At 41.0% G+C, this 24,403-nt stretch overlaps 1 protein-coding gene across 5 annotated transcripts in view; it reads left to right on the top strand.

Annotated features, from left to right (window-relative positions):
• The window catches only part of fsip1 (fibrous sheath interacting protein 1), a 38,925-nt gene that overhangs the window by 1,213 nt on the left and 13,309 nt on the right, over positions 1-24,403 (top strand). For 2 of the 5 annotated variants that reach the window (XM_085143693.1, XM_085143692.1), the window contains exons 6-9: positions 595-734; positions 973-1,092; positions 4,894-5,055; positions 18,296-18,448. In XM_085143693.1, the coding sequence (XP_084999819.1) occupies positions 595-734; positions 973-1,092; positions 4,894-5,055; positions 18,296-18,448 (575 nt within the window). Of the gene's footprint in view, positions 1-594; positions 735-972; positions 1,093-4,893; positions 5,056-15,258; positions 17,892-18,295; positions 18,449-20,025; positions 22,716-24,403 lie in introns of those variants that run through there. The other 3 variants (XM_085143694.1, XM_085143696.1, XM_085143695.1) reach the window with 3 other exon arrangements.

Here is a 24,403-nt window from a genome sequence, read left to right on the forward strand (position 1 = left end):
TGGAAAGACTGCAACAGAAAATACGTTCTTGTTTGTGCTTCCAAAATTGTGCACACGATGGCGCCACAGGGTCAGGGAACTTGAGCATTTGATTCTTGCATCACTTCAGCCTGCTGCAGGCATTAATGTGCTAAAGGAAATATTTCCAAGAAGTGAATGTATAGCAACTGGCCCTGTGTGACTCATAAACATTTTTCTTTTCAGGATCATGTGACTTTTTTATGATATTGATTCCCTAAGAAATAAATCCCTCCCCAAAACAGCAGTCAATTCAATGCTAATTGCTCCATTCAAAGATTCTTAGGCAGATTAGCTGCTTGCTATCATAGAGGCCTAAGATGTAGTTAGTAGATTGTCCTCCTGCCCGCTATGCCACCTTGTAAGAATATTTTTAGTCTACTTCTTTACAAACTACTTATATTTGTATATTTTACTCTGATCACTCTGATTTGAGCAGCTGCAAACTCATCATGTCAATAGGATCACAGAACCACATTTGTAAAATAACATTATCAGATTTAACTGGTTATTAGAGTCTTGACTTACTATTTCAATATGTATCCTCGGAAATACATTGCATACTTTCCTTGACAGGTAAAAAGAGGCCAGACAGCTTGATCAGATCATTTGAAGGAGATTATGAAGACACTAGGGAAGACCAATTTGAATGCAGCCACTCTGGAGATTCCAAAGGCATGAATAAACAGAAGGACTTTGTCAAGAAAAACATTGAGGTATGTCAAAGTTCAGACTGGGCCAAATGGAGTACTTGGATATATCGCATGACTTAAAGTGAGTCTCTCCACTGTTGGTTTTTCCACTGAGTAAAATATTTGGTCTCTTGTTAAAAAAAAAACAACAACCCCACCCCCCCCAATAATTTATACATAATAGGACACCACTAAAAAGAAAAGAAATGCCGGGCAAATGATGATTTTTAGTTTCTATCACAAATGTTGTGTTATGCAATAGCTTGTAAATGCTGGAGGAGGTGAAGTGCTTTTGACCCAGGCAGAGAAAAGGCGTCTGGCTGAGCTCCTCCGAGAAATAGATGAAGAGGAAGACGACACTGCCAGAGGCGCAGACAGCAAGGTAGGCTGACAAGAAGCCCTAACAGGCAACATATGCTGTAGAATGAGTCTCTCTTTTTCAAGTTTCTTTGTACTTACCCTTTGTGTCTCAGAGGCCTTGTGCAATAGCACAGTCGGAGGGGATGATCTCATCAGCTGCCTCCTCTACCAACACGTTGATCCTTTCTGCTTTCTACATATAATAAAACTTATAATTCTTATAATGACCTTTTAATACAATCCCATCATTTTTAAATAAATAGTTTCTTTTGTGATATTATACAGTCCTGTAAAAAAGAGCTTTCACAGGACTGTATGCAGCCCTGTACATACAGTACTATAATCCATGAGTTTGGAGAATCGCCTTTAGCAGCAAGAATTTGAAGTATTTTTTTCTGTGTGACACTATCAGTCTGTCCCATCATTATGGAGGAATTTTGTTCCACTTTTCTTTAAACTGTTGCTTCAGTTCATTAAAGTTTCCATGCAGTTGTTTATTCTCAGCTCTTTTACAGCATTTTAGTCGGATTGAGGTTCTGACTTTGACCGGGCCTTTGCAACAACTTGAATCTTTTTCTTTTTCAGCCATGCTGTTGTAGATTTGCTGCTGTGTTTGGGGTCATTGTCCTGTTGCATGATCCAGTTTGGGCCTAGTTTAATCTGCCAGACAGATTGCCTCATATTTGACTCTGTGGTTGACTCAATAACACCAAGGTGCCCATGTCCACAAAACAAGCCGAAATCAGCACTCCTCCACCACCATGCTTGACAGTGGGTATGAGGAGGTTTGCGCTGTTATGCTGTTTTTGGTTTGTGGCACCGTGCATTGAGGACAGACATTGCTCCAGAAGTACTGGGGTCTGTTCAGATGCAGTTTTGCAAACCTAAGCCGTGCTGTCGTGTTTTTTTTAGCGAACAGAGGCTTTCCTCGCAACCCTGGCAAACAACTCATGCTTTTTCATAGAGTACTGGCACAACCTTTAATGTTTCACATGCTAACTGAGTCCTGTAGAGTCTGAGATGTAGCTTTCGGGGTGGGGTGGGTTTGCTGTAATGTCCACTATAAAGATTGTGGCACTATGATAACACACACATGAATACTACCGACCAGCAAACAGTAAAAACCTCATTTTTTATAGAGGTACTCAGATTTGGCGACGATCGATTAAGTGAATTTGATTAGCAGCACCTGGCTGTTACTTAGCCCTTAATTCCTATGAAAGCAGTAATGGTGTACTGAGTTTGAAACATTCGTTTTCACATAACTGTAGGTGGAAATATATTATTGTTGTTAAAATTGTTAAATAACTCAGCCACACTTTGCCTCTCAGAAGAGCATATGGGTCAGATATCCATGTTTTAAAGACTGCTTGGCAGCTTAGACAGCCGACGGGCAGAAGATTCTGACTTCTGAAAGCGCTTCACATTATGAGCCAGATGTCAAGTGCCACATGTGGTTCACACGGAATGCTCCATGTTATCCATTAGTTTTATAATTATGTTTTCAAAACTACTCCCTCTGCCGTGTTTCAGCACAATTCAGAAGCCAGGATCCCTACAGCTGCACACACTGTGCTGATAGAGCTTAAAGCTAAGAGAATGGACCTTTTGTTTTCCTTTGAGGATTTATCTGAGACCCTGCCACCTGGATTTCTCTGTGAACCCACCCACTCCATTCTAACTTCAAATGATTTTGTTTTCACTTTTAATTTGCCTTAATAACCCTTTTGGCAGCTGTGCGACCAGTTTGAAGTCAGACGAGATGAAACCCTCTGGAATGCAAGAAAAATAACCTATTTACCTTTAACATGCGGTTCCATTTAGTTCAACACTGACAGCTCTGCATCCGTGGCACAGCTTGCCAAGGTTTTGTAATTTCTTGGTGCTCTATTCGTGATGCTTCTCTTGACTTTTAAAACAGTACTGAAATCATTTTGGTGACAGATACCAAACTGGGGGAAGCACAGATGCTCTGAGTCTTTTCATTGGCCAGAAGAAGACTTCCTGTTATTGCAAGACGTGCTATTATGAATAGCAATAACATAGCAAGCATATTATTTATGTCACCATGACTCTGGCAGCGAAGTGTTTTTAGTTCTGAGGACTTCACCAAGTTCTTGGTAGAGTCTTTTGGGACACATCAACCAAAATCTACTGCTTACTGTTTGCCTCACACATTGATTTGGATGTTACTGACTCCTGTTCTCACAAGCTCTAAGTTTTGTGTAACCCGATAAATCAGGAGCAGTCAGTAATCGCAGAACGCGTTTATCCCTTAGGAAAGGCCTTGTGTGAGAGCCTTTCACTATATCTGGCTATAGGAAGCACCAAAGCTCTATCAACACGCAGATTAACTCGGTCTTTATTTCTCGTCTTCAGATCTGGCCCACAGAGATGAAGTTGACACAGAGCGTTGGAGAGAGTCTGAGAATTTATTTATCCATTTTCAGGTCTCTGTTCACATTCCTACACAGAAACTGGTCCATACTGGAAGCTTCAGAGAGTTCAGTTTGCCCACCTTTACTTGGCAGAGGAAAAAGACAAAAAGCTCTCCATTGTGCCTCTTTTAGGCTCTTTCCATCTTGTATCGCAAATTTGAAAGAACACGTTAAAATATCTGTCATGATGTGAGTTTTACTCTGGTATTTTTTATTTTGTTGGAAACATCAGTGCTGTTTGTTGGCCACGGCTGGCTGTGTGTACGAATTTTTCCTTGACTTTGATAAATACCTACAGTATCACAATGCAGCTGAAATGGTAACTACTTTCACATGCGCGTTTATGCACGTGGCAGGTCAATAAGGAAATCATTAACGAAGAATACATGGGGTAATAATGTCCCGTATTCTTGCATACATCCAACACAGGAACATTTTGAGTGACCACAGATGAAGATTCATTTAATATCAATTAGAGGCTTCATGATCAGACAGAGCTGTGCCTACTGGTCTGGGTTCAGACCTTTAAATCTGACCCCTCTATCAAGTTATTAATGTGAGTTATATATCTGTCAGTGTTATATCTGTATATCAGTGCGGCTCAGTTTAGGGTAAAAGTAAAATTCTGGTCCAAGAGCTTGTTTTTCTTCTTTATCTGTAAATTCCTCTCTTCCATGGTGAGCAGCAGCAGGATTAAATCACTCTATGCTTGATGTTTTTATGCAATGTCCGTCAAAACCTCGCATTCTGTCATGCAATGGAACAAAATGCATGCATGTGAACCAAAAGGACATACAGACCCTGTCTGAAGTCTGGCAGCGAGATATTCTGCCATATCCAAGGAAATAATTGCAGCGACTGAAACAATAGAATAGATCGACATATGAAGCACAAATTTGTGTCATAAAAAAAAAATAAGGGTCTCAGCTTTTACATTTTTGCTTTGTGATGTGCTCCACCTACTTAATAGACCCCAATGTTTGCTGTTTTCTTTTGCCAGTTTTCCTCTGAACCCAGTGCTCAGAGGTTACAGCTGCGTTCTTTGGAGAGTTGCGATCCTCTTTGGCATGATAGTCTTATTGCAAGATCTTATCTCACCGCCGCACTGTGATGAGCTCATCATCCACACATTGTTTCCCACGTGAGCCCCACTGGGATAGACAGTTACTCTGAGGAAGATGCATTTGTCAGAATTTAGCCATTGAGCCATCCAGACAAAAATACCAGGACCTAAAGTTGTATCGCTCTCATGTTTTTTCTTTTTTTTTTTGTACTTTAATATTACAAAGTTGCTAAATAACTAAGTTGGCAGATAATGTTCATCAGTCTCTCATTTAGGTTGCCACATAATAAAGCAGCTAACACGCATTGGACCTTTCTTTCAGGAGACCACGTGGGCCGTGTCTGTCCCCACAGTCCAGGGTTACACCCCGGAGCCCTCTGACCTGGAGCAGCTGATTGACATTGACTCCAAAATTGGCCTTCTCCTTCCTGTGGAAGAATTTCACTCTGTGCACAGCTCATACACCAACTTAACCATGTCACAGGTAAGCCAGTGTAGCAGAGTTGTAAGGGCAATTGGGTTTATACTCTATACTAGACCTCGGAGAACTCACCCCCGTTCACCAGTGGTGGGAAATATTATTGTGCAAGTGCAGAGGCTTTGTCTCATGTTTCCATCCAATTTTCCACATTTCCTTTTAAAGAGCATGTTATAATGCTTTTCATGCAGTATTAGCTGCTGGCAGATTTTAATGCAAAATGTTTTCTTACACTGTTTTCTTACAAACACTACCAGTCAAAAGTTTGGACACAGCTTCTCATTTAAAGGTTTTTCTTTATTTTCATGACTATTTACATTGTAGATTCTCAATGAAGGGATCAAAGCTATGAATGCACACATATGGAATTATGTAGTAAACAAAAACTATGAACTGTGAACTAACTCAAAGCATGTTTTATATTTTAGATTCTTCTTAATAACCACCCTTTGCTTTGATTACTGCTTTGCACACTCTTGGTATTCTCTTGATGTAGTCACCTGAAATGGGTTTCCAACAGTCTTGAAGGAGTTTCCAGTCCATCTCCTTCCAAATGCTCTCAACTGGGTTTAGGTCAGGTGACTGTGGAGGCTGGGCCATCGGGCGCAGCACTCAGAAGTCAGAAGTCAGCTATGTACCAAGCTGACTTCTGCACAACAACACTGATGGTCCCAACCCCTTTAAGAAAGCAAGAAACTCCACAAGTGAAAACCATTTCAGGTGACTCCATCATTAAGCTCATTGACAAAAGGCCATGGGTTTGCAGCGCTGTCAACAAAGGGTGGCTACTTTGAGGAATCTAAAATATAAGACGTGTTTAGAGGTATTTAGCAATTTTCCCTTTTCTACATAATTCCTTATATCTTGCTTCATATATTTGATGTCTTCAGTGAGTATCTACAATGTAGAGAGTAGTAAAAATAAAGAAAAACAATTAAATGAGAAGGTGTGTCCAGACTTTTGACTGGTAGTGTGTTCTTCCCATGTGAGTAAGGGGGACTTGTATGTGCTAAATCTGGTATTTATACAGTTAGAATCAAATGCTACCTGCTAACCTTTACCTCTTAAATGCTGTTCATTTTCTAAGTTTTGACTCTGACCTGTACATCACTACAACATCAAATATTCAATTTTTACCGATACTGTAAAAAGAATTTTCCAGGCCTCAGTCCTCTATCCTGGCCCAATCCTAGACGTGAGCTCAGCGAGTTATCTCAGGACTTTATATCACTGTGTTTTCAAAGCCAGATGGCATGTGCGTAACCTGTCGGTGGAAAATGATGTTTTTTTTAAGTCAATGTTGAGAACCCAGGGTGCCATTTTCTGCTATCACTACTGGATCTAGTCTAGGAAAAACTGCAAACCTTGAATCTCGGTGCTGGAACAACATGTGAAGTACGTAAGATATGATGTCCAGAATGTTTATGGCGCCGATCTAATTATTTCACTCTCACACTGTAAGTGTAGTCAATCATATGTGGAAATGGCAGTTTAACCAAGCGTAGCATTTAAAGTAAGTAATTATTCCATGTCGGTTCATCTATGCACAGCATCTGTCCGGATGATAAACTGATCTATAACCTGGCTGAGTAGAGTGCCACATGCATACCATCAAAAAAGGTGAAGTCTTTGGCAAAGGTGACACACTGCCTCTTCAAGCACCACTGTTTTAAATGGCTAAACTGATACTTAGGTTGAACCATATTATCATTACTCATTACTGTCACTACTCAGTAATCGGGAATCTGGAAGTATAAGTAATACCATTCAAAATAAGACGATCCTCTCTTGTGCAAGATTCTCCCCACATGATGTGAACTGGACTTCTAGCCCATAGTATGAAATCGTGATAATACTAGACAGCTGGATGTGTCACTTTGTGCAGCCTACTTTCCCTCCCTTCCCACCCCTTTAATCATCTCGCCTGCTCAAAAGAGATCCTGGAAAAGTAACCCCCCCACCCCCCTATCATCCATCCATCATCTGCTCTCCATTAGTGATGAAATGGCTAATTCAGGCCTTCCTTTTCAACTGATGTAAAATGTGAATTGAACAATGACACTCAGATTATGAATAGCAAATAACCAGTTGAGCAAATGATACATGTTAAACTTCAAAATGCAGCCCACAGGTGTGAAAAATCAAGTGTGTTTCTAACCTCAGCTCGCTCCCGTCTTGCTGTTGTGGCGCAGATTAAAAAACAGCCATCCACAGCAATAAATCGCACCAGTGGCTGTAAATCCTTAAGGTGCTCATAAAAGGAAATACGCCTTTGTTTTGAACTTACCTTTCTTCTTAGGCAGCAGCTCCTGAGCTTCTAACCGAAACCATTCGTGTAGCGTGGACTTGCTTGTTTGCCGACTCATTCCAGAGCCGACTGTAATGTACACACACACAAAAACGACGTTGATATATCAGTTTCAACAACACCGAAAGTGTTTTTTCCCCATTCGTATTAAGTCATGACCTAGATTTCCATGTTTTCCACTGTCTCTTGTTTTCTGGCTGTGTCAGATTGTCACGTTTTACATAGAAGAGGGAGTCATTCTCTCTCGATCGTGCACTCCCTAATAAAGAATCCAAAGTCTTAAATCTGCGTGTTCCGAACTCTGTGGTGTTCTTTCCCAGTGAGTTGCGATTGATAATCCCTCTTTCATTTCTAGCCACCTTGATAGTAAATTCTCCCTGGCGACACAGCCTCTCTGTTGAGGCTATGAGGGCTGATGGAGTCTGGGAGGCCCGACACCAGCTGGGATGCTGCCACAGAGGAGAGTTGCTCCCCATTAGAATGTAATTTCAGACCTGGTGGAGGTAGAGGAGTGCCAACGTTGCTTTCCTCTTTCATTAGGCATTTCCTTTTCATATTAACACATCCAGCAATCTTTACTGCATACTGTATAAAGCCTACTGCGAGAGTAAACGACCTCATATATCGCAAATTATCTACTTGTACAATATTTGCACACAAGATTTTAATATCAATGCTTTGAGATTTGATATCACCGAACTTTTTCTGTGTCAGTCATTAGACTGTAATGACTGAATGGTACGCTATTAAGATATCCAAGCACATGTCCATGTCATCGGTCCATAAAGCACAGAAAGATTGTTTTTTCAATGCACTGCATTCATCATTGCATTGCTACATGGTGAGTCATGGTGAGGCTTTAGTGGAAAAAGCAGTGTTTTCTTTGCCTCTGGTCATTTATGATGATAGGAAAAAGTTCAGGTAGCTACAAACCACTGAAGACCTGGAGTGAAAGGAAATAAAACACAACTTTAATCACTGTTTCCCTTGGACACTGTCAGTTTTGGGCTTATGACAGCACCCATCCCTTTGCATTCTTCCCTCTGCTCCGCTTTTCTCAGGCTTCAGATGAAATAGCCTCGCTGTCATTAAAAACATCTGTTGGGTTGCAGAATTAATGTACAATACACCCTCCTACTGTACCACTGTGTGGTAATGCCTGCACCACCCACAGCTCGAAGCCAGCAGAGACGATTCTGTCATGAGAAGTAGCTGCTATTGGGTGTTCGGTGACATGGGTGTGTATGAGTTCTTTACGTCAGAATTACATATGTCATCCTTTCAAATTTGGCTTTTTTTTTTTTGAATGTCTGGTTGCAATAAAAAATTATCATTTTATGCTGTCATGGTTTTCAGTCTTGGTTTTCAATCAGTGTCACAGTTTATGTGCTCTGAAAGCCCCAAAAGCTTCTTCTGTATTTGAAGTGCAAGTCCAGCTGTGTTTTTGTTGTGCACCGGTCAGCTATATTTTGATGTAAGAGCATGAGGTCACTTAGTAACACTGTGTGGTTGCTGATGAGTGCCCATAATTCTAACTGTAACAAATGTTAAGTGGGAGACCAGAGTCCTGGGCAGAAAACGCCCTTTTGACTAACAGTTTGCAAACGTATCTTATTCAGTTCATTCATATAATTAAAGCTGTGGTAAAGATTATAAATAAATATATATACTGCTCAAAAATAGATAGAGAAACATTTTTCAGAGTATAGACTCATTGTTGTTAATTAGTTTAAGCTGCTTTCGTGTTAATGAAACCCCCCAAAACAGGGATTGTTTTACAGACCACTGAATTTTTTTACTTCCTCATCTTTTCTGATTGTTTTTTCACTAGTTTTGTTTTTGGCTAGGGTCAGTGTCACTACTGGTAGCATGAGGTGATGTCTGGATCCTACAAAGGTTACACAGGTAGCTTAGCTCCTCCAGAATGTCACATCAGTATGTGCCATTGGCAGAAGGTTTGCTGTGTCTTCCAGCACCGTCTCAAGAGCATGGACGAGATTACAGACAGTTACTTTAGGAGAGCTGGACAGGGCTGTAGAAGGTCTTTAATCCATCAGGAGGACCGGTATCTGATCCTTTGTGCAAGGAGGAAAAGGATGAGTACTGCCAGTACTGAGTACTGCTTCTAATGGGGCCTGTGCTCGCTGATCAGTACTGTAAAGCCTGATTGGAATATGAAGTAGAATATCAGGTTGGGGATTTTTATAGATGAGAGCAGGTTCACCCTGACCACATGTGACAGATGTGAAAGAGTCTGGAAAAGTTATGGAGAACGTTACGCTGCCTGTAACATCGTTTAGTACGGCCGATTTGGTGGTGAGTTAGTGATCGTCTGGGATATCCATGCAGGGATGCACAGATCTCTACAGGCTAGGCAACGGCACCCGGAATAATTCTTTTTAATGTTTAATTTTTTTTTCAGCTCTTCGCCCACCCCACAGGGTGCTGAGGATGTGTGTGAAATCCTTTAACTGCCATCTCCAGCACTCCCACCTGTCTTTTTGTTAGTGTCTATAAATCATATACCATAGCAGGTCTCAGTGCCATGTTGGAAACCTTTCCTTTTGCTCCTGCTGCTATTCTTCTGTCACAAATCACCCCTGAGACTCCACCCGAATGCACTCTCTTCTTCACCTCTCTTTTGCACCCTCTGTTGCTTTGAATGGTTGATCCCAGATATTTAATCTCATCCACCTTCACTACCTTTACTGCTTGAATCTTCGCTGGTGCACCCCTCATTCACATGCATATCATTCCTCTTCTCCCCAGAGCATACCTTCACCTCCCCAGGCTCTCTTCCTACCTGCTCCCTACCCTAGCAATTTCATATGTAAACAATGAAAATGGGGAGCGTCTTTTCATAGCTAAAAAGAGTGGAAATCAATAATAAAAATAAACATACATTCACACTGCTTTTTAAATCCAAAAAAAGAAGACATGCACATTTCCGCCTATCTGTCGACACATAGTTTGAATCTTCACAGAGATTTAAGCATCATGTAGTACACTTTTAAAACAAAAACATAACTATTAGGTGAAAAATATTGTGTAGAATAATAATAAAAAATATGTTTCTTGTTAATAGTGATGACAGTTGGAAAACAAAAAGGACAATGTATCCTCTGAACTCAGGAAGAAACGGTCCTCCCTGGAATACGATGTCATGTCCCCGCTGAAATATGGAAGATATGCTAACTCGCAACAGAAAACAATGTGACAGTGTTTTCTTTTTAATCATTAACAGCAGTTGAACTTTGGTATTCATCACACTGGTAACCTTTCTTTCCTTTTTTTTCGAATAGGTTCATGAAACATCTAATACGAGTTTTGGCTGGACAGCTGGTCAGAGCTGAGGTGTCAGTATTGTTGTGTGGCACGCCGGGTGTTTTTCACAAGGTTAACTTGGCTAAAAAGCACAGACTCCACACCCTTCCCCACCCTATAATTCCAGCGAGACCCAGTTTATTGTCTTCTTATAAACGCCTCTCCCGCTGGTGTTCTCCACACCAGCAGTTGTGTTAAGTGGTTTGGAGAGGTTTTTCCTTGTCATGGTGCAGATCTGACTGTTCCACTCATTATGGCACTCGATGGTGGGTAACTTAGTCGCACAGACATCTGTTAACAATTAGCAAAGCTTTAAATATCTGCTGATCTCCTGTCTTTATGATCCAAATCACAACCTGCTATCCTTTGCATTTTAATACGCGGGGTAGAGCTAACCGTATTTTTAAGGAATAATTCCACATTTTGGAAAAATAGACTTAAATTGATATCATAAACTTCACAGGGTTGTATTGCCTTGTCAATTCTCACAGGCTTTCATTTTTATTATTGATATATAAAAAAAAGTCCACTCAATGTGTTATGTTAGCAGCTGAACTATAGGTCAGATATTTTGCCTGACAGTGGACAGCATTGATGGACAAGAAGTGCAAAAAGATGCTTGGACGCGTTTCCTCTCCAGATGCTTCTGATAAATATTGAAAGTGGCCTGCTTCTTAAGCTCTGTGTTCACATCAATCTCAACTGTGTCATTATTTGGAAGAGAGTTAAACTACCTTTTGTTAGCAAAGTGGGGCTGAGTGTCTCTTAATAGTAGAATCAGACTGTGAAGCATTTTCGATGGTTTAAAGGGATTGTGAATGCAAATGTTTCTTTAGTGACCTGAGGCAGTGAAATTTTCACACAGGATATTGTTCTCTGATTATTCTCTGGATAATGCTGAGTTGTTGTGAACACACAGGTGGCGTGTGTGTGTGTTTTCTTTAAACCCGTTTCACATTTAACATCCTTTTTGGACTGCCAGGAGGTTATGATCTATGCAGCAGTGATTGCTACGGACCACCCTCAATTCTAAAAGAGAAAGCAACTATAAAATCCAGATGACCCACAAGTGAATCTTCTAATACTTTAGGAATGCTCACCAATCACAGAGTTATCTACAGGGATCCAAAGTACTGATGGGAAAACATGACCTCAGGAGGGGAGAAATGACAGCTTGGATATAAACAAATTTTGGTATCTGGGACATTTTTAAGATTGTGATATACAAACCCTGACACTGTTTCTTAGGGTGCAGATTTGTGGCATAACTTTACAGAGGAGGGAGGAGTGGTTTCAAGAGGTAAAAATACGCCTCTGTGCGTGGCGAGTGGTGCAAAAACATGCACATTTGTTTGCATTACCTTGCTTCCCTGAGTGTCAGCTCCTAATGGGTATTATATACAGGCTGCGTATGCCATACAGCTGTGTTGCAGAATCTCTGATTGAGAAATTGACACATGACTGCAGGTCATAGCTAGGTAAGAACAAGAAAGAAACAGGGAAAAGTGAAAACGCTCTTCTATAGCTACCGAACAGCTTGCTCCTGAGCTCTCACAGGGAGTGCTCGTGGCAAGGCATGCGGACAGGCCTTGGCAGGTAGCCTGGGTCCACGTGGCACAGCTTGAGCTCCTTCTATGCTTCAGATTTTTAAAAAAAAGATTCAGTGTGAGTGAAAACAGAGAAACGCAGAGGAAAGAGAAGTGCGCTGTCCTGAACAACACCAGACATCTTTGCGTGAGTCAGCACGGCTGGCCTTCTTTTATCATCACAGCACGGCCCCTGTGCAGTGCATAGCCACAGGGCATTAACAAGTCAAACACAAGGGGGAGAATATTTTCTAATCAACAGGAATCAGTTTCTACAGCGTTACCAGGAGTCAAACTGAGCGGTCAGTAATCAACCTTCCAACAGAATCCCAAGTCATAGTGGAAAATATATTGGAGTTTTGTATGGGACTTCTGTCAAACTGTGTTTTATTATAATGAAAAGTGTTTCTTGGATTTGGATGCGAATAACATTCTTTCAGAGTACTGAAGTCAACCACTAACCACAGTCTGAAAAAAAACCCCCGCAGCATATTGTAGATTTGAAACAAATAACTCAAGTTTTAAGACTGGACACCGATTATTGCAGGGCTATTGCAATTAACTGCAATCGATTGTTTAATAAACTGGTAACTCAAAGTATAACAAAAGCAGGCTGTTTCCATTATATATGCGGCCTGTTTTCTTTAATGACCGAGTGACTTAATGTGCCCAACAGGCACTTTTAATATAACAAAGACCCTGAGAATCAAGCCCAGTGAACCACTGCATGCTTGAACAAACTGCTGTTAGAAATGCTGGCCTGTGTTCACATCACATAATTGTTTTCCAAAGAAAAAACGTTTTTTTCTTCTGATTGCGTAACTCTTTGCAGTATATGTAGAAAAATATCCAGAAGTCGTAATTTTCCTGTGAACTTTGCTCGAGAGACCTCACATCGTACCAATTAGTTTATTTGGCATGTGCGGTAGCTTTTATGATTTTACTTTTGACACTTCCTTGGATTTGCTGCCTCGGAGCATGTGTCACTGTTTAGCTTGTCTTGAAAGTGTGAACAAGGTCATCAAGCTGCCGCATTGGTTTTGGTCAGGCTTAAGGTTCTCCTCCTTAATATCTATAACGTACTACGAAGGAAGCTGAAGTAACCGGTGGGCTGGTATGTGCTATTACTATGTAATAACACATGCTCTTCGCTGTAGGCTGCAGCAGAGCACTGATGCGTGATGACAACCGAAATATTTGTTTTGTTTTTATGAGATGCATCTGAGAATGCGCGCACATGAGACCGGTCTGCCAATCTTACTGGCTCCCTTTGCTATTAAAGCTAATATGATTGACGTTATTTAATAAAATGCTGCTTTAATGGGAACATCAGTATGTAGCACATTCAGTATTTCTGAGTGTTGGGCATCCAAGATTTGTTTTGAATTCATTTGAAGCGAAGCTTTTGGCACAAAAAGCCCCCCGCTATTTTTCTTGTTTTGTCACTTTGGACAACAGCGGATCATCCATCAAACGCTGCAGCTGGTTCACACTCAAACACCGTGACAACTTCTGGATGGAATGTCTGTGAAGGTTCTCAGTCATCCAGGTCATCGTAGTCAAAGGAGCTTGCAAAGAAAAGCGTCTGGACTTCTTTAAGTCCAGACGTTTAAGTTAATCCGAGAAGCTTCTTCAGTTCAGGTCAGAACTGAAGAAGCTTCTCGGATGAGAGGTGAAACGTCTTCAAGTAACTTAAAGAAGTCCAGACGCTTTTCTTTGCAAGCTCCTTCTGGATGGAATGTATTGCTTCTAATAAAGATCATAAAGCTGATCACGGGATATTAAAAATCAATTAGTGAACATGAAAAGCACGCCTGGTTTGAGTTATCTGAAAGTCATACAAGCAGCATAACCGTAATAACCGTGGTTACGCTTCTTATTTTATAGTCTGGCAAGAAAAAAAATATGTGAACTGTTGGGTAAAACAAGGGCAGCTTCTCAGTCGACACGATATCATGCATGAATGACTGTTTTTCTTTTCTTTTTAATAACATTTGTTTTGAATTGAAGATGTTTCAGTTTGTGACACCAGAGCAAAGTTCGAAGCAGTCAATTCACATTTCAGCGACTGGCAGACCTACTTTTCTGTATAAAGCTAATTATGTTTGACATGTTTTTCATGCTCAAACAAGACATATCCAGGTTTTTGAGGCCTCCCAGCAATTCTGTGACCCAGATAGGTGATGTGATTATTGGAGATCTAGTACATCCTGTCAAGTAGTTACTCCAAAAAGGACAATTACCACATTTCTTTGTGTTGTTCAGATAAACACTACCTCACTCTCTCTTCCCTGTTCTTTTTGGAAGTCACTCTCAGTCACATACTAAGTTAAAGCTATCAAGCATTTAAGAAGAAGACGCACAAATGCGGCACAAAATAGTAGAGCAATAGCTGGAGTATGCTAAGGTCAATGCACAAATCCTTCATTCTCTTCCGAGAGGTGATTACTACTGTTTAACTGGCACAAGAGCAAATGGTAATTTACTGTTAATGCTTGCCAATGTCCTGGAAAATGAACTAAACTTGTGCTCGTTTATCATAAGTGCCTAATCTATAATATATTTTTAGAAACATTGCTGGAAAAGTAAAGCAATTAATAGACTGTAATCCACTGACTCTTTGATGGAACACACATGAACCACATGTCAGCTTATTGCACACATTTTTCACATGTTCCTCATCAAAGCAACAATGTACCGAGGTCAGTAAAGGTACTGTAAGGAATTTTTTGAGGTTGTTTAATAGAAAAAAAAAGGTATCAAATACTCAGAAATATCCATTCATTAGTGTGTAATTACATTTTCCAACTAAGAGCGGACGAGATGGTCATTGCCTCTGCGCCTAATCGCGTTTTATGTATGTGGCTACATATATTGTACACTTTGTAATCAAAATCACAAATGGCTCTTTTAAAATACATCTGTCCATTTAACATTTGTACACGTAAGATATTGTCATCTCTTTCTCATTATGTCTTTCTCCTCCACCAGTGCTCTACTCCCTCGTTTCCATCTCATCCTCGTCCTCCTCACATTCAGCGTCATCTTCTGAACTGAAATCAGGGCTGTGACACACAGAGTCGGTGATAAACATGCTTATTTATTCCTGATATTGTTGCAGTTAATTATTGTCAGCTGTTCGTCTCCAGACAGCTAAACAACAGCAGCTGGTTACAAGCTAATATCGTGCCAACTAATGTTAGGCTCAAGTATCCTAAAAATCCCACTTCCCACTTCTCACATCATATGAAAGTTTAAAGACGTTACCTAATGCCAACTAACAGCAGGGAACAGTTGCAAAAAAAAGCCGAACTTACAGGCAAAAAAGTTCAGGATATCCTCAACAACTCATCTCATTATTGCTGCCATTGGACAGAAGTGAGCTTGAATATTTACAGTCTCTTCCAGAAGAAATACAGGTGGACACCCAGCATATTGATAGCTGAGGTACACGGCTCAGTGATGGCTTGTACTCACTACAAATAAATGGTGGACAGAGTTGTTTGTCCTATAGTGGTCACTATAGTTAGGTTCATGCACTTAGGGGGAAACGGGATGGGAAAGAAAACAGAATTCAGTTGACTGCAATCTGCAACCTACTGACATCTAGTGGTGAGATTTTACACACTGTAACTTTAAAGTTTCCAGCGATATAAAAACTGTTTTACTTGGCACTTCATTTTTTAGAATTACAACTGATGCTGTATGTCCAGATGAACCATGCGTGACAAACTCACGCTCATATTAATCAATATAATGAACCCTTACTGTAATTTCAGCATATGTATTATGAACAGAACATACAGTTAACATGAGGGGGAAATAATCTACAGGTCCTAGAGTTGTTTTGATATCATGTATATATGTATATATATGTAGGTATAGTCTCATTTTTTCAGCTGACCTCAAGTGGCCAGTCAAGGAACTGGAGTTTTTATTAACACTTAGTATTATTAATACTCACAGTGTGAAACAAACTACGTAAACATCCTAGATTATCTTCTATCATCTATTTTCTGTTAGCTGTTACCATGAGAGAAGATCCTTGACCAATGGACAGATTAGAAGAGTTTAAAAGATAACCTTTTGTGTGGAGATGCCCATCCTATCTGTCAGAGGGTGAGAGGTAAAGTACACCCTAGACAGGTAACCAGTTCATCACAGGGACAACACAAGACAATGAGACATTCGTCATTCACGTCACATTCACACCTATAGCCATTTTAGATTACCAGCTGCCGTAAACATGTCTTTGGACTGCGGGAGAACATGCAAGCTTCTCTCATAAAGGACACAGCAGATCAGGAGGTTCCACAAAACAGAACCTTAGTGCTGTGCCTTGAATACAAAGTAAGTATTTTATAGGGTGTTAATTTAGTCAGAGGGTGTTGGTTAAGTTTGAAAATCTGTAGCAAGTCGCTTGAACTGGCCAGTAATGGCTTATTTTATTGTTAAACTTTCGCAGGCAGTTTTGAAGTTTGCAGCCTGTATGGCAGCTGTGCCCTGCATGTTTGCAGTCCTATAGTAAAAAGTAGGACAGCTGTCGTTTCCAAATTAAATAAACTGTTTCTCCCAAAGATATGGGCTTTTTTAGCAACATGCATTTAGTGGTGTGATGATGAGGGTAAAGCTAGACTTTAATTTTTATTTTTCCTGGTTGGAATGCTGTATCTCTCACTCTGGTGCGTGACAGGAGTCTGATCCCATCGTGGTCCTCGCTTTTGTAGTCTAGGATGACTGAGTCTGAACCGAAGGGCTCTAGTGACAACCACTTAAAAGAGACTTCAGATAGAAGCTGTCATTATTTCCTTATAAGGACACAGAGGGCACGGCTAGGTGAGGCCACACACACTTTGGAACATTTAGGAGATATTCGCTTTTGCCAAGTCTTGAGTATTAAAGTGCAGTCATATTGCTAATTTCCAAAAAATCTGTGTAATGTGTGTGTAATATCTGTGTACAATATTAGCTGAATAGGCATGTCTGTTTGGCTTATTGACAAGGGAAGAGGACCCCCTCCTATCCCGGCTTAAACTAAGATTACATCCCACCATAAATGTGTCATAACAGATTTAGTAGCTCAGTGTTTAAGTTCATAATTTCTTCTGGGGCTCCCTGTCTCCACCAACCTACTATTTCGGTGTATGCGAGTCCCTATTGAGATGTCAACAATTTTATGAAATGTCCATCAATTTCAACGTTATTAGATCATACACACGCCCGCCTGCCAACCGGACTAACCGAGAGATTTTAACCACACGGTGCTGGACGAACACTGCAAAACAGTCGTGCGGTTGGCAGCGTCCACGCAGACCCAACAATTTTTGTTTTAAACCTAGCTGCATGCTTTTATGGAGAAGCGGTTTATTTTTAGAGGTTAAAACGCGACTCTAGCAGAGGTCACGTACCAGACAGTGTCTACAGCATTTTTCATGTTTGCATTATTACTTATGAAGGCGTAAGAGGCACGCAGGGTCTCTTTTCTTTTTCCTTTTTCTTTTTTTAAGTGCCTACTGTTTTTCAAATACTGATGTTGATGTAGGATGACAGACTTATGATTTACAAAGAATCTGACATATATTCAGTGGCTTTAAAGAGGCTCTCTTTCGGTCTCTGTGCACGATACAAAGTCGGGAAAGACAGACCTCCCACTTATCAGCTATCTGTTGATAATCCTCCAAGCGTGACTCCTATTTCCTCCTGACCCATTTTCAGGGTTTGTTTTGGATGAGCGTGGGGTTCATGTGTCAGTGCACGTGGATGCCACAAACGTGATGATGATTTATGTTTGACCCCTGTATGGACTTTTTCAGGTCTTTGTAATGAGTTCCGGGTTTTGCTCCTCGTCTGTAGGAGTATGGAAAGCTTTCACAGGAATTAATTGTGGTGAACTGCTATGTGCTTTTATCACCATTTAAATGCTTCAAAGTGACAGGCAGAAGCCGTGAGCACAACTCTAGGAGAGCACCCACGTGAGATGAGGTGTTTCTTCCCCCCGTGAGAACCTCTCGTGTCTGTTGTGTATCAGGGCCTTGGCTCAGAGGTTAGTTGGAAGTGCGATGGGGACCTGCAGCCAGGAGAGAAGGTCCTGCAGGATATAAAGGAGAGGAGAGGGCAGGAGAGGCGGCTCCAAGAGATCCAACGGCAGCTGGAGCTCCTGGGTCAAAGCCAAGAGATGACTGTGAGTTCAAAGCAGCTACACACTCACGAGAAAACACATGCTCATGCGCACCCAAATACTTGCATACACACAATATGTCTGTGTTGTGTGCATTATAATGCTCCACGGCGTTCATCTGTAGACATGTGTGTAACAAATTATTACAAGCATACAGCTCATTCTCTGTCATTCTTAGAGTGAGAAGATGAAATCACATGCAACATTCGTGTCTCTGCAGACCCATAATTCTTCCTCTTTTTTCCTCATTTCACTTCTGTCTCTTTTCAGTTTACAGTCTCATGTCTGGTTTATACCGATGAGCTAAAGTTCGCCCTCTGCCTCTCTTGATGCATGGTTTTGATCAGAAGGCCAGGATGGTCGTTTTCTCCACTGATAGCCTTTTTGTCCTCCTCCACGTTTAATTGCTTTCTCGCGATCTTTGCCAAGATTCAGTGTCTTCGCTCCACAGTGTTCCCTAGAAACCACTGAGCACCGTCTGATCTTAGGAGTCTGCAGAGTTACAACCAGAGGACTGTCACTAAAGGCACAATGCAAGAATGTTCCAAGAACAAAGGTGGACGGGCCTGATTTCTGCTCTCTCTGGCTCTTATGACTTTAAATTTTCTGTTAGATAAAAGGAAAACATCAGGGTTAATACATTTATTTGTTAGACTTTGTTGGTGTTAAAAGGGAAGCTCCTGCTGCTGTTTATGGAATTCTTGTCATCAGTTCTCACACTGATGAATCACAGCGTGATGTATATTCAGTATGTCTAATTTAAACATAAAAGATGGGCATTTCTCTGACAAATAGTGAGGTAATAAAACCACCGAGCGGCAGCCACACCCTTACATTACACGGCATCACGCCATGCAACTGAGGCCTATTCCTGGCCTAATTAAGGAGAGACAAGTGGAATTTTGTTGCTAATTAAGCCGAGCTCCATTCAAGGAAAACCGTTCTTTCATCGTGATTCCAAAACATCAAACCCACCAGTGCCTTAACTACTGGTGCTGCAACACACTCTTTGCGTTTGACCATGTGTCACTGCATTTTTATATAGTGTGACTAAATGAGTGAACCCAGCGAGTGACTTCAATGTAAACAGCAGCCTCACAGTGTATATATTTTTAGTGCCACGGGCCTTGTTTTGTGGCTAGAAAAAGATTTATTTGTACAGATTTTGTCTGGGAGGGCATACTTAACCAGTCTCACACAGCTGCAGTATACTCATAAAGTTGATTTGTATAACATACATAACTCAGAGACTCTCACAAGATTTTTGGGCCTCCACGTTGGGTGACAGCCGTCCCCAGAGGGATAATGTTATGCATATATCCCAAGATCCCATTCTTGTGAAGACAGAATGTTGTGAATGCTTTCGGGACAAATATTCACTTGAACACTGTAATGATTTCAATAGATCTGTGTGTAAACTGCAACTTAGCCATAGAACCAAAGGCTGTATTTCCAGTTACACCGACTGTCTGCTAGCTATGCAGTGTTTCTGTGTAGTTTTCTATTGGATTAAAAAATGCGATAAGAAGAAATCTATCCATCCATACATCCATGTATTTTCTTCTGCTTATCCAATTCAGGGTTGTGGGTGAGACTGGAGTCTAAACCAGCAGCCATACATCCTGGACAGGTGGCCAATTTCTCACAGGGCCAGCACAGAAACCATTTACATTTATAGCAAAGGAATCACCAGTTAACCTAACCCCTCTAACCTCTTCCTCTAACCACGGGGACACGGGGAGAGCATGCAGACCAAACAGAAAGGCTTTGACCTTCTTGCTGTGAGGCAACCACTACGCTTCTTACCTTGTTGGTGCAAAAATATTATTTTATGCCTGTCGAACTGTGTTATCTTTGGCATTTTTCATAGACTCGACCAAGGAAAGGAGAACAAATGATATGCTTTTGCAACAGGTTGCTAGTAACAAAGTGCCTAAAGATACAAATGGGTTTCTCTGTTATGTGTAAACACAACAGTGGTTCATCCCTTGGGCCAAGTACCTTTTTTATGCTTGAGTGATTCATATGTCAGTGTTAAGTGGCTTAAAAAACATGTATGTAAAAAAGTAAAATGGTACAAGGACTGGACTGAAAATGAGTGAAGAAAAGAAAAACCTTGAAAGGTCTTCAGAGAGTCTGGTGAACCACTGCTTAAGAGCACTTTAAAAAAAATTCCTGTTATTGACTTTGACCAAATTCAAGTGTGTGATTAAAGGAGAAGTTAGGAAGGTGAAGTATTAGGTTTTTCGTAGCTATTTAAACAAAAGGATGCTTGAAATACGGTAAAACAAAGATATCTTAAAATAGCAGATTTGACGAGGTTAACAAGCCTATTTTTCTGAAGAAACTGTGTGATGCTCGACAGTTGATCACATGCTCGTTTTCCTGCAGCCCGTTTTGGCTGCCTTCCTAAATCTACAGCAAAAGGAAGGACAATCTCAGCATTTACTGTAAAACAGGATAGTTCCAGCCCAACGGTCTTGTTTTAATCAGGCCAACACTATAAGTCATACTTCCTCACTTACAGCAGTTTGTTATTACCTCATTACTTCTAGCATTTATCGGAACAGCAGTCTAGGTTAAAAATAATAATAAATTGACTTATCTGGATCTGAATCTTAAAATCAATTATCTGTCTCTATGCATGCTTCACCACTTTCCTCACTTCACTGCATCCACAGCTGATGGCTGTTAGCTACTAGCTTATCTCCCTCATCGGCTCTGCTTTGTCACCGTATGATCTTTGGAAAGGGCTCAATTTGAGAAAAGTCTCTTCTCCACCGGTCTCAGGTTTTTCAGTGTCACTATGATCTCTCCTATCTCCTGTACATGCTCTATAACTCAACTTCAAATATACAAATTCAAATTTAGGAGGTGACACCTCTTTTGGATATATTTGCGGAAGCAGCTCCTAAGTTTCAAGCCTCGGGACAGACCATGGCAGACACTGTTTGAAATATGGATGCAATATAGGTTTATTGACACGGGGCACGTCTGAGCCCGCCTAGCCTCCTAAATATTGAAGTTATGATTGGTGATTTAGTAATTTTGAACTTTTACAACATGTGTCATTTGGGAGGATATGTAAAACTCAGTTTCTGAGCATCTCTCAGAAACTGAAAGATACTTTCATCAGCAGCTCTCATGTGCACAGAGATGTTTGTCCCACATTAAACATAGGAACATTGTCTAGCTAGCATTAGCCGTCTCAGGCAGTCAGCACTCCTGACCGCTGCACTTTAACCTGTGATTCAAACTATGGAAGTATACAGTAAAGAAAAGCCAGAGTCTTTTTTTTTCCCAATTACACAGTGGCATTGTTAAGTATGCAATCCAAAGCTCTCAGCTTTAAATCTGTCAGATTTGAACCCTTTGCTGCTGCAACCTCTTCTGCTTCTGTTCAGGCTCTGCAAAGGAGACTAGGATGAACAAAACAATTGACACATGGCTCTTAGAGTTAAAACCAAAGACTATTTTATGTTGATATAGCTGTTAGAGTTGAAGCAGAGGCTCTTTGGGTATTTAGGAGAGTTACTATGCATTAAACAAAAATGTTAAAATATATATTATCTGCTATTTGACATGACATATTTACAATGTTGGTGCTATGCTACTGTATAGCAGAATGGGAGTGCAATAATTAAGTTATTGCACTCCCATTCATTCTAAGTTCTTTTTTCTCCCGGAGGAGTAACTTCTGGGTCTGTGGGCTATAGAGCTCAGGTATGCAACTGAAGTCAGTGACCCTGAAAGCTGAGCGGCCCACACTTGTGCTCAAACCTGGTCTTGCATCCTGTGTGTACAGAAGCGCACGATGAGCTGTGGTTGTCAGGGGTTGCTGAGTGGAGGCGAGGAAGTGACCCAAACGCAGGACTCGTGGATAGTTAGGTGAAGGTTGGTGTTTATTGCCGATTCAGTGAACAAACAGAACAGAGGTAGGAAATGGCTGGCTGGCTGGCTGGCTGGACGACTGACTGAATGAATGAATGAATGAAGGACGGACGGACTGAATGGCTGGCTGGCTGAACGCAGGCGGAAACGACAACATAACATCAATGACACGACAAAGAACTGGTGAAACCGAGGAACTTAAATACACAGGTTGAATGATGACAATGATTGGAAACAGGTGAGTACAGGGCTGAACATAATCTGACTAATGACACAAGCTGACACGGGGAACAAACAGGAAGTGAAACAGGCAGTAGATAAATGGTGAACGTGAACTGAAAATACTGGGTCAACGACCCAGAAACCCTGACAGTGGTAGAGGTGGTAGTCCTCTGCAGAATGTAGCTGGAGGGCTCCACGTCTCTGTCTTTGCCAGATTTATCTCCCTGTGGAAAGCTGATCATGCTCTGAGAGTGGCGGAGAGTTCTGATCTTTCACCAAAGGTCAAGAAGTTCACTCGCCTTGCCATTGTTTGCTGGTGGAAGAACTGGATTCACTTTAAAATAAAAACTATTTAATGGTGACAATAAAACAGAAACTGTCAAAGGCCTGTAATTTGACAAACTCAAGATTTTCCACTTCCACCTTGGATTTTACATGTTTATTACAGAGAATCATGGTTGGGATTGCTAGCTTAAGGCTTTGCAGCATACACAGTTCTTCTCTTCACAATAGATTGGTTGTTAACAATACATTGCTCCATATTTACATCTTGCAGTGTGTGAGATGCTTGTATGTACGCGACCCAAAGCCACCCAGAAACAAAGTTTTTATCTTTTCCTGCTTACTCATTCACTTCCCTTCAGAATCGCTCTGATAGTGAATTCTGCGTTTATGAGCTGTCATGTAAGCCCAGCGTTGTTGTTCCTGTCTCACTGATAACCCAGTGGAACAAGGAGATGCTCCCTGGAAGCACCTTAATCAATTTTATCAAACATTTTCTTTGGAAAGCTTTCCTGTAATCCCAGCAGTTTTCTGTGTTGTTTACCAAAATTCATGTGTTCCCTGCTGCTAGGAAACCGAAACCTTCCAAGAAATGAAGGACCTTAAATGGTTGTGTAGCAGCAGGAAAGCACGTATCAGTCACCCACAGACACCCCTGGCCTCCTCAAGTACCGAGGTCATCGGAGGTCAAGCACTTTTAAAGAGTTGTAGCATTTTGTCAAAGCAGTAAAAAGAACATTCTTTCTTCCTTCTTTCCTTTCCTCTCCTCTCTGTTGGAAAGTCTAACCTGTTCCCATCTCCAAGACGGCTGGTATCAGTTAGAGGCATTTCAGACCATTAAGACTGCAGCCAGTGGGGCACTTTTTATTGCCCCATTCATGTACACAGAAAATAATGACAAGCCTCTAATTCACTTGTAATTTTTTTCTTCTGCCATTTGTCTCAAGTTGCAGGAATTACTCACTTACGTTCAGAAAAATGTACGTCTCCTTTCCTTAACAAACATTTTCTGTGACCGAGGTGTCAGTTGTTACATAAGAATATATCTAAAGAATAGCTAAGCGGCTCTAGAATGGATAGACATTTATTTATACTCTATATTTTTTTGCATACTCTATATTTATTTACGTTTTTTGTTTGTTTGTTTTTTTCGAACTTACACTTTTATTGTTTCATTTGCGCCATGTAGAAGCAGAGGTCAAGTCCAAAGCTACATGAATGTTGAAGGGTCAACATAATGAACCGCTCCAGGGGGGCACTGTGGGGCGTTTGTGTCTGTGGTGCCTGTGTGCTCCTGTCTATTGGTAAATGATGACATGTCTGGATAATTGTGAGGGTCAAAGATGAGTAACACCACCCAACCTGCCATGACCTAAAGGGTATGATTACATTCTGGAGGACTTTGAACATGGACGGGATTGTGTGGTAATGTCTTGTCAGCCCACTGACAAGGGGGTGGAGCGTTTCAGTGGGTGGTCAGGTCAGCATATGACCGGTGAATAGTACTAGCTAAAGGGGGTAGATGAGACACGGGAATTACTCTGTGCGTTGTGAGGAAGAGGT

This window comes from Neolamprologus multifasciatus, chromosome 19, assembly GCF_963576455.1.
Source record: "Neolamprologus multifasciatus chromosome 19, fNeoMul1.2, whole genome shotgun sequence".
NCBI lineage: Eukaryota > Metazoa > Chordata > Actinopteri > Cichliformes > Cichlidae > Neolamprologus > Neolamprologus multifasciatus.